Here is a 13,121-nt window from a genome sequence, read left to right on the forward strand (position 1 = left end):
GAGTCCTATAAGTGAGTACGAAGTCAATGCGACGGTCCAGTTGTGTCCCCGGGTTGGGTCCTTCTCGGACACCTTGTGCAGTTATGTCCTTCTTGATGACATATGCTGCATGTGCTCCTCTTCCTACATTCCCTTGCATCCATATCATTGTGTATACGAGAGCTCCTAGGCCGACCTTTATGTCGAGCATATGTAGGATTTTCCTGTATAGTTGTCAACGAGGATGCTGGCTAGTATGCCTCATGCATAATCGGATGAAAATCCACAGCATATGTCACATAGTGTTTGATAGTGCTCCAACATGACTCAATGTATTGCATAACATTTAGTTATGTCTCTGCACATGTAGCGAGAAGGTGGGAGCATGGAAAGTGTAACACTTCCCACTTCCCACATGACCATTTGCGTCTATCTTGAGTGCTCAAAGTTTGGATGTTGTTTCCTTTATGGGGTCCCAACTGTGCGGTCGTGAAGCTAAAAGTATCCCTAGACTGGTTGAACGCTGTGACTCGATGTCTAGTCGCCTTTAACTTCCCTCTTTCCATCGCTAACAATATAAGGGGAGGGAATGCATTTCCTCCTGATATTGCGTTACGAGCAGCCTCTCGTCGACTGTTGAAATAATGTGCAATGCGATAAAATGTCAATTGCACAAGGTTCGTGATTGGGAGGCTACAAGTGCCTTTCAGGTCAGCGTTGAAACATTCCATGGGGTTAGTGGTCATGTTCCCATACCTTCTGCCACCATCATGGAATTGAGTTCACATATGATGAGGGATCTTATCAAAAAATAACTTCGCAGGTTCCCCACCCTCATCGAATATCTTCTCCATCCACATGTTAAATTTTCTTACCTGATGCTCCTTTCCCGTCGCTCAACCATACGCTTAAGATTAACACTGTGTACTTTTGTGCTAATGTTGCTAACCACGTGTTGAAGGCAGAATCGGTGGTGGGCACGTGGTGGTTGCCAATTAGGATTGTGTTGCACTGCAGCAAGAATTCCTAGATGTCGATTGATATAAGGAAAATGTCGTCCCTATCAATAATAGTACGAAGACAACACAGAAACCAATTCCATGTGTCTAGACTTTTTTCTTGAACAATAGCAAATATAAGGAGAAATATTTTCCTATTTGCATCCGGGCACGTCGCAATTAGGTGTTTACCATTGTACTTACCGTACAAGTGTGTCCCATACACATATATAATAGGAGGGCAGTGCTGAAAACCCTGAATAGATGCTGCAAACACCCAAAATACAGATACAAATGTTGAAGTGTGCTTGCTACCTGGAATAGGATTCTGCCTCCACTTGATAATAGTACCAGGATTATACGCGCACATCGCTTCCATCCACTTAGGCAAAGTTTGATAAGACATCTCCCAATCGCCAAATACTTAGGCAATTGCCTTTTGTTTGCCTAACCAAACCTTCTTATACGAGATCAAATAGCCGAAGCGACGATCTATGAACTCTTTCAATATAGCAATTGATGTCGATGCATCACCCCTGATCATATTCACAATCTCCCTAGCAATGAGGGATGACATGATTTGGTTATGGTCCTGTGAGAGAAGTTTGTTCAAACACGTGTGTGGACCACCATATTGGGTGATTTCGAATAATCGGTGTTTCATCTGATACATTGCATGCACTCTCCAACCGCAATAAGAGTTTTTACACCTAGCAACCCATAATAGTGGGGTAGATTGCACGACGTGGAAGTCATAGTGCATTCGAGCGTGGTATATTCGCACTGCCACGATCAACTAATCTTTTGACCCGAATAACATCCCCTTACTCAGCTTAGACGATTCATCCCAACGAGTTACCCATATAGGAAGCTCCCCATCATGTGACAAATTTGCAGCATCTACGTCAATTACACCGTACATAGGAGGTTCATCCATTAACTGGGCATTGTACATGGCATCATTCGTTTCACGGAGGGGTAGGTGAACATCATCGGGGAACTCATTCGTCCCTTCACCAGTTTCCTGCTCGTATATGTCATCTTGTAAATTAAAATCATTCGTGATATTCATCCCCTTGTCTAACACGTTGTTCACAATAGCGAACAACAATCCTAGATGTTCTGCTGGAACTTCTTCGCAAACACCATGATCATTTGTGCCAAGAATAGGTCTTTCGTACGTCTGCAGCTTGAACGACAATCTCGGACATTCGTTCAAATCCACAATAGGCATCCCACTAACATCCACACAAGGTGTATGGTTCAATACCTTCATCCAAAGTCATATCATAATGATATGTCTATTGGGTGTCTTCTTTCGCTTCAACCACATGCTTGGCAGACGTTCCCGTTTGCCTATCTGCGGCGACACCCATGTGAGGAATGATTTCGATATATAATTGCATAGTTAAATATGTCGAACCTACGCAGTGTGCATCAAACACAATGCACAGACTGTAATCGTCAATTACGAGAATAGCCTCATGGATGACTCTATCATTATACCCTCGCATAGGGTATCTTGCGGTCACCCGCAATGCATATTGGTTTGGATCAATATTCAAATATTTGTATATTTTTGTATACAATTTATGTAATTTACACCTATGCCCAATTCGAATAGGTCAAACTAGTAGACTACTATAACTAACACCAACATCTCTAGATATAATGTTCCCCCCTATATACAACAATACCGTCACCAGAGTACTGCTTGAGCTTCTTGCCATTTAGATTTGCGTTCGGGAAAGAAAAAAGACCTATGCAAAACAAAATTGTATGTATAAGTGATATGTGTTAATTGGCTAGGCATTGCCTTTATAATTTATAATGTCAGTTAAAATACTAAAATAATAATTTACTAGTTTTTAAATATAAAATTTTAAAAATTAAAAATAAAAATGTTAATTAGAAAGTATTAATTAAAAATGTTAACATACTATAATTATGTACTATTTTGTTGTACATTAATCATATGTTGAAATATAGTAATGTGTAAACATTTTAATTAAAAATATTATTTGAAAATTATTAACTAATAATGTTAACATAATTTAATAATTATATATTACAATATATTAATTACATATTGAAATATAATAATGTATTCACTTGATAACAATAATAAAAGTGACTATCCTAATATTACTTATTTTTAGTAAGTACTTATATCAATTACCTTGTTCACTAAAAGATATTAAGTATTTATTCTTAAGTGATATGAGTATTAGATCACTTGAAATAGATGATTTTTAGTTGCACAAATATGTCCCAAACTGCGAAATTGGAACTGCACTAATAAATGTTTTCAAAATTGCTATAAGTTCTGTAAAAAGTTTTATCATGGCTACATCATGGACAAGATGAGATGAAAGAGAGTGAACCTGAAAAGAAAGATGGACATAGCTGATTTGCCAATAGGATTTTTGAACTTAATGGGTCTAACTTGTACATTACAAACTGAGCCACGAGGTCCTTTGATCACCATGTTTATAATTAGAAACGTGAATGGAGGTAGGCACCTAACTTTGCTACTTTAGTTTCCAGACTATAGGCATCTTCCAATTGACCTATTAGGCTTATCAATGCCTGATAATCCAATTCGTAAATATCTAAATTGTTCTTATTATAGCCATATAATTTCTCTTAGTGTTATGCAAATTTAAATCTCCATTTTCAATAAATTTTAATTTGTAGTTTAGTTTTATTTGTATAAACATAATTATTGAATATTTTTCTATTGCTTTGTACAAGTTATTTGGTATATGTGCATGCTTTTTAAAACACATACAACCCAAGTTAACTTACTATAACTATATACTTTGTTGTACATTAATCATATGTTGAAATATAGTAATGTGTAAAAATTTTAATTAAAAATATTATTTGAAAATTATTAACTAATAATGTTAACATAATTTAATAATTATATATTACAATATATTAATTACATGTTGAAATATAATAATGTATTCACTTGATAACAACATATTTTTAATACTTATAGTAAAAGTGACTATTCTAATTACATGTTCATATACTTGTTCACATGAACAATATCACAAAAAAATGGATTGCCTATCATTTTTTAGTGAAGCCCAACTTCCTTTGGTCCGAGTAGCAAAAAAATTTGTCCCTGTATCTCATTCATGGAAGTTATTAATTTAGGTAGGTCAAAATCTACCCAAATAAAAAATTGAGTCTTTCAAACTCTTGATCTTATCATGAATTTCCTAAAAGATTTTTCTAATTTAAGCTGGGTCATCTTGAGTTCTTGAAGAGAATTATTAATTAAAATAGTATTATTTTGAAAAAACTCATTTTTGGTGGGTTAGAGAATGAACAAATTAGATTGTAGAACTCAAAATGAAGCCTAAATAAATTATGTTTCCCAAAATCTGCTTACTAGGCATCGCATTAAAATCTAAAGGAACATGTTTTTGTTGGCTTCTATGTAATTTATTTTTATATTCTATTTTTATCTGTTTCTCTAACTTAGTTGAACTTATTTTCTGTGTGTCTAACATTAAATCATTACCAAAATATGACTTATTGCAAGTTATGAGAATAAAATATGTTCTAACTAATATTTTGACTTAAAACTCAAAATTTATTAGAATATTGACTAAATAGTAACAAAAAAATAAATTCAATTCATACAACATTTACGTTGTTTTTAATTTTTGAAATGAAATTACTTAGTAACAAAATGAAATAAATATTTAAGTAAAAACAATCTCCAATCAAATGATAAAAAAATAAAATGTATCTGAGCATGAGCAGTTATGATATTAAAATTTTTCTAATAAAATTTTGTGAGCACAACAATTATATTGCACAGGCACATAACATGAAAAAAAAAAAAAGGAAAAATGAAAATAAATGAAAACTAACCTTCGGATTTTTCGGATGCAGCTATGAACCCAAATGAAACAAATCGAACTCAATACCGCAAATTCGAACTCAATAAAACCAATCAAACTTAATGAAATAAATTTTGCTTTACGGTAAATAAAAAATACGTACCCCATTTTCTCCTTTAATAACTTTCCTCGCCTGGCCGTTCGAACGGTCACTTGCAATCCACTCCTGAGCGGTCACTTGCTCACCGAACAGTAACCTGCTCTATCGTCCTCTCTGCCTGCCATCCTCCTCTTTGCGCTTGCAAACGGTCATTTGCATGAAATGAATGGGGAAAGACCAGATGAAGCAAATCTCGCAGGATGGACCTGCGAGATTTTCCTCGTGTCATACACCATGCCATTTCCCAGGAAAATCTCGCAAGACCATCTTGCGAGATTTTTGCCACGCGTCACTAGCATACTAGGCGTCTTTTTAAATCTCGCAGGGCGAAGCTGCGAGATTTTCGTCACAGGGCTTTCATTTTTCTAATACGTGTTAAATCTCGCAGCTTGGTGCTGCGAGATTACATGAGCATCAAATTGGGAATTTTTTTCCCAAATAGAGTATTATTAAATATTTTATTTTAATTTAATAATGAAACAGGAAAAAAACTCCTTTTCTTTTCTTACCCCCAAACAACAAGTTTTTTTCCTGGTTTAACTTTTTAAAATATATATATATATATATATTAAATAATACCCCATTCTGAGAAGTATTTCCCAAAATGACTCTGCAGTAATCTCGCTACTCCAAGTAATAAGATTTAAACAGATCTCGCTACTCAGAGTAGAGAGATTTCCCACATGTATGACCTTATGCAAATCTCGCTACTTGGAGTAGCGAGATTTTGTTGCCACGCGTCTGTACCAGATTGGGCCTGACATTTAAATCTCACTATTTCGTGTAGCGAGATTTTTTGTGCAACTATTTATTGGTTTTCCCTTTCTTATTTATTTATTAATGATTAATTAAAATTTTTTTTGAATTATTGGAGGGAAGAATCAGTTATTAATTTAAAATCTCACATATAATATATTATAGTTCGTAATTTAGTTAAAAATATTTTTTTATCAAAAATTAATATAACAGTCATACACTATAAATATACACTAATTATATTTAATTAAATAGGGAAATCTTCTATTATTTTATTGAGTAGGAAATATTTAAATATTAATTGAAAATAATTAATATTTAAATAATTTAACAGGTTCCAAACAAAGCTTCTACTTCTTCTGTTGCCGCTATCTCTGGCACAAAAAGAGCCGCTGATTCTGTTGCCAAAGAAGTTGTTGCTGCTGCTGGCGTTGTCAACATAAATATTTATAAAAGCATAATGCTTCTTTTATATCTTTTGGTTCTTTTTTCGTTCTCATGTTTTCCTTTACCATTATTAATTTGTTTTTCTTTGACAATGAGTTTTAGTAATCCTGTTCCCTTTGATGGAGTTAAGATTTTAATTTCCACATTTCTGGCATTTCCTATTTTGGGTTTGTTCCTCTATTATCCCTCTCTCTCTCTCTCTCTCTCTCTCTCTCTCTCTCTCTCTCTCTCTCTCTCTCTCTCTCTCTCTCTCTCTCTCTCTCTCTCTCTCTCTATTTCTATTCCACCATTTTCCCTATAAATTCTAATGTCATTTTTATTTTACTGATATGAGTGTTTTGATTTTCTTATGTTAAGGGTTAACCATCCTTTTATAAATTACAGAGAAAATTGAAATGATGAAGAGTAAAGAATAAAATCTTGATTATTTTCATATGTAAAATATCGAAATAAAGTTTCTAATTTTCTCGGATTTCAAAACCTGCAAAGAAAAACCCATTTATTAAAAAATTAATCCATTTTTGTTGCAAAATTAATTTTCTTGGCAACTAGCCAAAGCATATATAAACTAATCCTCTAGAGTTATTTTTTCTTTGGAGTTCTGTGTAATTGAGAAATTGTCCCTCTCTCCTACACCGTCTCTTTCTTGCTACCATGAAACCATTCAAATTTAGTTAACTTTGAGAAGGGTAACTCATGAGGATCTGCCTCCATTAATTAGGATTGTTAAAAGATTGGGATCATGGCTGAAACTGAAAGATTGGGATAATTGCTGCTTCATGTCACTGTTTATTATCTCTCTCCATATCTCAACTAATATATTATTCATTAGTCATTACTATAATTAATTTTATTCCTTGGGAGCAGTCAGGTTGTGGGATGGCCGCTTATAAGGGCTTATAGGATGAACAACTTGGCTAACCAGGCAAAGACTTTGACCTCTAAAGAAGATGAGACATGCAAGGATAATAAATTGAAGGATACTTCAAAGAAAAAAGTGTACAATGGTAGCAATAAGAACAATACCGCTGCTATGGAAAAAGGACATCTTGGGTTTGTTAAGGTTAACATGGATGGATTGCTAATAGGGAGGAAAGTGGATCTAAATGCTCATGCTTGCTATGAGACTTTAGCCCAAGCATTGGAGGACATGTTTGTTAATCCAACCACGGGCATCACTTCCATTTGTGAGTGTATTCTTTATTTTCTATATTTGTTATCAGTAATGTGTAATTTACTTATTTTCTATCAATTTTATCTTAAAAGTTTTGATGTGAGATTATTGTTAAATCATTGTTGCACCTCAATCTAACAACTAGCTTTTAGAACCAAGTGGTTTAAGATGGCATAAACATTTTGACCTCAAAGTTAAATTAGTAGGACTAGGATAGTAATGAGTTGCATAGATAATTCTGTTCTAGTTTTAAAATGTAATTATGATTGTGTAACTAGGTTTGAGTGGACAGAGTGAGCAAGCAAGAAAGGCCTCCAAACTTTTAAATGGATCATTCAAATTTGTACTCACTTATGAAGATAAAGAGGGGGACTGGATCCTCGTAGGAGATGTTCCTTGGGAGTATGCACCTTTCATTTCATTCTAAATGATTATACTAGTGCAATATATATATATATATATATATATATATATATAAATACTTATGTATATATGTTTTTGTGAATGTGTCTTTGTGTGTATATATGCACATATTTATGCCTGATGTTTGTATATGCACTACTAAGCCCCAAATAGAATGATGTCAAATGACAAGGCTAGCCCTGCGGAAGACTAGCTGGTCTATTTTGAGCAACATTTTTAGGCGTAGGAGCAGTAGCTACACTACTAGTAACCTAATGTTGACCTTATAGGTCACGCTCGGTTTTGATGATGACAAATACTCCTATATTTAATAAATATCTAGTTCATGTGCATGTTCATATTAACATATCATCAATGGCACGTGAAAGTTCAAAGCTTGAAGATAAACTCATACTCTTAATTGTAATAATTTTTATTGAAATTTGTCTGTAATAGTAATTAGGGTATTCGGTTTGTAATAAGCACACACATCACATGCATGGTTTATTTTGTAAGCTCAAACCAGATACAAACCAAAAATGACCATAGAAATACCTTAGGGTATTCCCTTCGATCAATCGACACTGGACTTTTTTGGTGTCTTCAAATTGGACCCCAAGTGCCCCTAGGACACACACACTTTCACATATATTTGTTAGGCACTTGAATAGGGCTTCTTTGTTTTGATACGGGACCGAAATGCACATATGGTGCACTTTCGGTCGACCAGCCAAGCCAATTCATTTTGGCCTGGTTGACCGAAACCCCCTGGGTCAAAAGTTTGACCATCTGGTCAACCGAACTAGGTAGTTCAAAAGGCACTGGTCGACCAAAACCCACAAGGTCAAAAGTTTGACCACCTGGTTGACCAAACTAGGTAGTTCAAAAGGCCCTAATTGACCGAAACTCTCTGGGGTCAAAAGTTTGACCACCTGGTCAACCGAACCAAGTAGTTCAAAAGGCTCTGGTCGACCGAAACCCCCTAGGGTCAAAAGTTTGACCATTTGGTCGACCGACCCTCTTTGTTCTCCAACTATCTAGTCGATCGAAGGGTCCTCGGGAGAATTTCCAGCGGTCTGGTCGACCGAACCAGCCAGTTCAAAATGGCTTGGTCGACCGAAACTCAAAAAATTGGGAAATCGCCCTCTCATGGTCGACCGTGCCCTTAGTTCAATATTTCCTGGTTGACCAAACCATTTGAGACTTGGTTGACCGAAATATTTTTGGTCGACCGAACCTCTTGGGTTGCCATCATTTTTACTGTGGGTTAAATATTTTTAAACATGTTTAAATTGATTTAAATTTCATTAATCTTTTCTAACAATCCCTAATAGGTCCCCAACGGTCAAAATTTTCAGTATGTCTATATATACTCCTTCATTTGGGAGATTTAAGGATTGATTAGCAAAAACCAAAAATCAAATTTCTCTCTCAAGCTAAATATTTCCTATTGCTCATACTATCTCCAAATCCACTCAAACTTACCTACTTCATCTCAGTATCATTTGTAAGTGTATTTGAGTGTTATTGGTTTGGGGTTTTGCTCTCTCATTCTTTGATTGTTTGAATTGATTTTCTTGAGAGCATTACCTAAGTATTCTTAGGGGGGCTTTACTAATAAGCCTATCCTAAGAAGACTAATTAAACTTCCGAGTGTTGCATTCTCATTGCAATAACTTAGGAAGTTTGTATTTCTCTTTGGCTTGCAAAACTATTTTCAAACGTACTCAAATATCTTGTGATATTCATATTGATATTTTTGTGAAAAGATATTTGTGTGTGTTATATTAATCTTTGTGGCAATATCCATTCAAGTCTATACCATTTGCTGAAGTACAAAGATTACATATATCTTGCAAACCAAGCATATACACTATTCATGTGATTGACATCTTCTCCTATTTGGGACATTTGAATATTGTATAATATCTTTGTTTGAGCTTCTTGATTGAGAACATTTAGAAATACAAAGATTGCTTGTTGACACTCTCACAAACGTATTACACTGATAGAAAATATATTTGAGAGTTGAACTACTTAAACCACACCGAGCTTACATTTTAAATCATCTGTGGTGTTTTGTGATTGTGCGCATTTGTGGTACAAATATGGTTTACGTGAAAGCACCCTTATACTGTACCTTTTAATTGTATATTTGAGAGATTCCAGGCATGGCTTGAGGGGGCGGTAATCCAGCTCGGTAAGGATTGGTGTAAAGGTTGAGGTCAGCCTTGTGATAATTTGACCTGGCTGTATAAGTGCCGCTCCACCCGTTTAAGTGAGCAAGTTATTGTGATAATCCTTGTGCTGGTTAACCAAGGCAGGGACGTAGGCAGTTGGCTGAACCTCAATAACATATCTGCATGTCACCATTTATTTACTACTTTCTGGTGCTTGTGCGATTAATTAAACTGCTCCATTTAATTTCTGATATATTTGTATTATTCGCATTAGATTGACCGTAGGGTTGTGAACATGCTTTTGTTAGGAGGAATACGTAAGGGATAAATTTTAAAAATACCAATTCACCCCCCCTCTTGGGATCACGATAAAGCTAACACCTAATATTAAACGTTTTGGACCATGCTTTTAAGGCCTATTTCATTCAAGTTCTTAGGTACTTTGGACAAGTAGAGACCTATGGGCAGTGCATATCGAATAGAACATCATAAGAAAAGACAATATTGTAGTTGGAAATTAGATGTTCTGTAAATGCTGACAATATATATGTTTTTTTTTTTGTTTTTTCATTTTTATATAGGATGTACCTTAACACAGTGAAGAGGCTTAGTATCATGAAGACATTGGAAGCTAATGGAGTTGGTACCTAAAACTTTTAATTACACTGGCATCTGACATTTAAAGTTTCGTATGGACACTGTCCCCCTACCTTCTATCTGCTTAATTGTTAATTTTCAGCTCCAAGATTCCAAGAAACCAATGGTCGGAAAAGAAGAGAAGCTTTTGTGCTTTTCTTTATCTTCCTTTACCCTTTTTATGTGTGGAATTACTTTTACCCCAAAATGGAAATACTTCTATTTTGCTAGCTCCAAAACTACAAATAGGCTCTGGGTCATATAAAAAATCATTATAGCTTTTATCCTAAAGGTGGGGGATTGGGAGAGAGCACATCTCACTGCAGTTATAAAAGCAAATGATAATTAATCATAGTGTTGGGTTTGCAAAATACACAAGAATTAAAAGGTGAGAAAAAGATGCAAAGAAGTCACTAGTCCAGCAGAACATATATTATTTAATAATTTATATACTAGATTAGACACAAAAATAATGGATACAAGACATATTTAAACTTGTTAGAACTAGAGAAAGAAAGAGTAGAACGTAGGTGATGTAAAATGTATACAAAGTGAGGACAATAGTGTGTTAGTTAAGGGAAAAAAAAAGACATTAAAAAAATGGATGAAGAAGTTATTTTTTCTAAGCTATTTAATGAAAATCAAGTAGAAAACTTAAACTTGGAATTGAGAAATGATGAAGAGGTTAAAATATGAGATTTATTCATAAAACTACAGTTAACGAAGTTAAGTTTGCAATAAAAAAAAATGGAAAATGGAAAAAGTATAGGATTGGATGGTATCTTAATCGAAGTTTGGAAATGCCTAGATGATACGAAATTATATGTTAACTAATTTATTTAACAAAATTATAAAAATCAAGAAAATGTCAAATGAATAGAGGAAAAACACTTTAATACCTATAAACAAAAATAAAGAAGATATTTACAATTATAATAATTATTGTGCAATTACGCTTATAAGTCATGCAATGGAAATGACATTAAGGTTAAAAACTAAGGTTTCAAAAAATCAATTTAGTTTTATACTTAGGAGCTCTATTACAAAAGTAATATATCTTTTAAGAAGATAGAGCATATAAAAATTCAATTCACCAGTTTCGTACACATTCAACCTATCAAATTACTATAAAAATTTCGGCAGAATCCTCTTTAAAAATTGAGCATATCCATCCACGCACCTGTTCAAAGAAAACATTCATCAAATACAATTGATACCAGTATGTTCACAACGTTACATTCACCAGTTTCGTATACATTCAACCTATCAAAATACTATACTAATTTCGGCAAAATCCCCTTTAAAAATTGAGCATATCCATCCACGCACCTGTTCAAAGAAAACATTCATCAAACACAATTGATACTAGTATGTTGACAACATTACATTCATCAGTTTCGTGTATACATCCGTGGGAAACAATACAAAACGTTCATTCACACCAGTTATAACCAAATTTCATTCACATATTCATCCTGTGGGAAATGAATACATATTTGTAATTATAGATAAATAATACAAAGATGCTCTTTAGATTGGAAGAAAAGGAGAAAATATAATGTTGCACAAATGAAATAATAGAACAATCATCTATACATTTAAAATAATGGACATCCTGATGCTGTATAGAAGAATTAATACAACAATCTATACAAGTTAAAAAATGAACAAATAGATGCTTGCCGCTTTACATATGGGTCCTCTATACAAATGAAATTATGAACAAATACATGATGTACAAATGAAGTAATGAACAAATACATGATGTACAAATGAAAGAATGAAAATATACATGTTGTACAAGTGAAATAATATGACGATTATCTCCTACTCAATGCCATAGGGAGGTCGTCTCCGGTGTTGGGGTGGCTACTGTCTACATTTGCCCTCTCCTAGCTATTCCTCCACGTCTGGCGTCTGGACTCGTTGATGTGCTACATGTCTATTGTTTTCGCCCATAGGTACTGGATCATCTATCTCCATGTGAAGCAGACGGGGAGCTAAGTTGTATGAAGTCTCTGGACGAGTCTGAGTTGGCAATGTGGGTGCATCCACCTCCTCCGCATCGAGAGGCTTGTTTAGCAGGTATGACATCAACCGGGTGGCTGCAGATTCAGATGGGGCGTCTGCCTGTCTACTGGAAAGGGCCGCAATATCGACGGATGAATACATACTCCTCCTGTACAACAGGAGGCGAGAAGGCCATACTCGATGGATGACTGGAGAAAGCTGCTCGACCTCCTCGTATTGGAACTACTCAACCTCCTTGTGGTGCTGGGGCTTGGCATGGTGTAGGGATCCATCGCCCGTCCTTGTAGACAATGTCTAAAACAACTCTCACTAAATTGCTCACAACGGGGTCTAAAGAGAGTAGGTCGACCTAGTGTAGTACGTCCGCTTGCAGTATACAAAAAAAGTGGTTACGACATTGACAACCTAACGTAAACCGTCAAAAATTAGGTATGCATTAGAGTATTCTTACGAGGCTTATGTAGACCGCCGCAGTCCTATCTACGAAGCATCGTG

The 13,121-nt window shown here is 34.9% G+C and overlaps 1 protein-coding gene across 1 annotated transcript; it reads left to right on the forward strand.

Moving 5' to 3' along the window:
* The first annotated feature begins 3,485 nt into the window (after positions 1-3,485).
* On the forward strand, positions 3,486-12,814 carry LOC131156003 (auxin-responsive protein IAA13-like). Its single transcript, XM_058109457.1, has 7 exons — positions 3,486-3,491; positions 6,091-6,186; positions 7,075-7,390; positions 7,656-7,779; positions 10,541-10,602; positions 10,699-10,745; positions 12,557-12,814. Exons 1-7 carry the CDS (start codon positions 3,486-3,488, stop codon positions 12,812-12,814), a joined length of 909 nt encoding a protein of 302 aa, XP_057965440.1.
* Positions 12,815-13,121: the final 307 nt, after the last annotated feature.

This window comes from Malania oleifera, chromosome 5 (assembly GCF_029873635.1).
Source record: "Malania oleifera isolate guangnan ecotype guangnan chromosome 5, ASM2987363v1, whole genome shotgun sequence".
NCBI lineage: Eukaryota > Viridiplantae > Streptophyta > Magnoliopsida > Santalales > Ximeniaceae > Malania > Malania oleifera.

Excerpts from the sequence above, each read along its gene's own strand:
- LOC131156003 (XM_058109457.1), top strand. Across the intron at positions 6,187-7,074 it reads AAGTTGTTGCTGCTGCTGGC|GTTGTGGGATGGCCGCTTAT; the intron begins GTTGTCAACATA and ends GGGAGCAGTCAG. Across the intron at positions 10,603-10,698 it reads ATTGGAAGCTAATGGAGTTG|CTCCAAGATTCCAAGAAACC; the intron begins GTACCTAAAACT and ends GTTAATTTTCAG.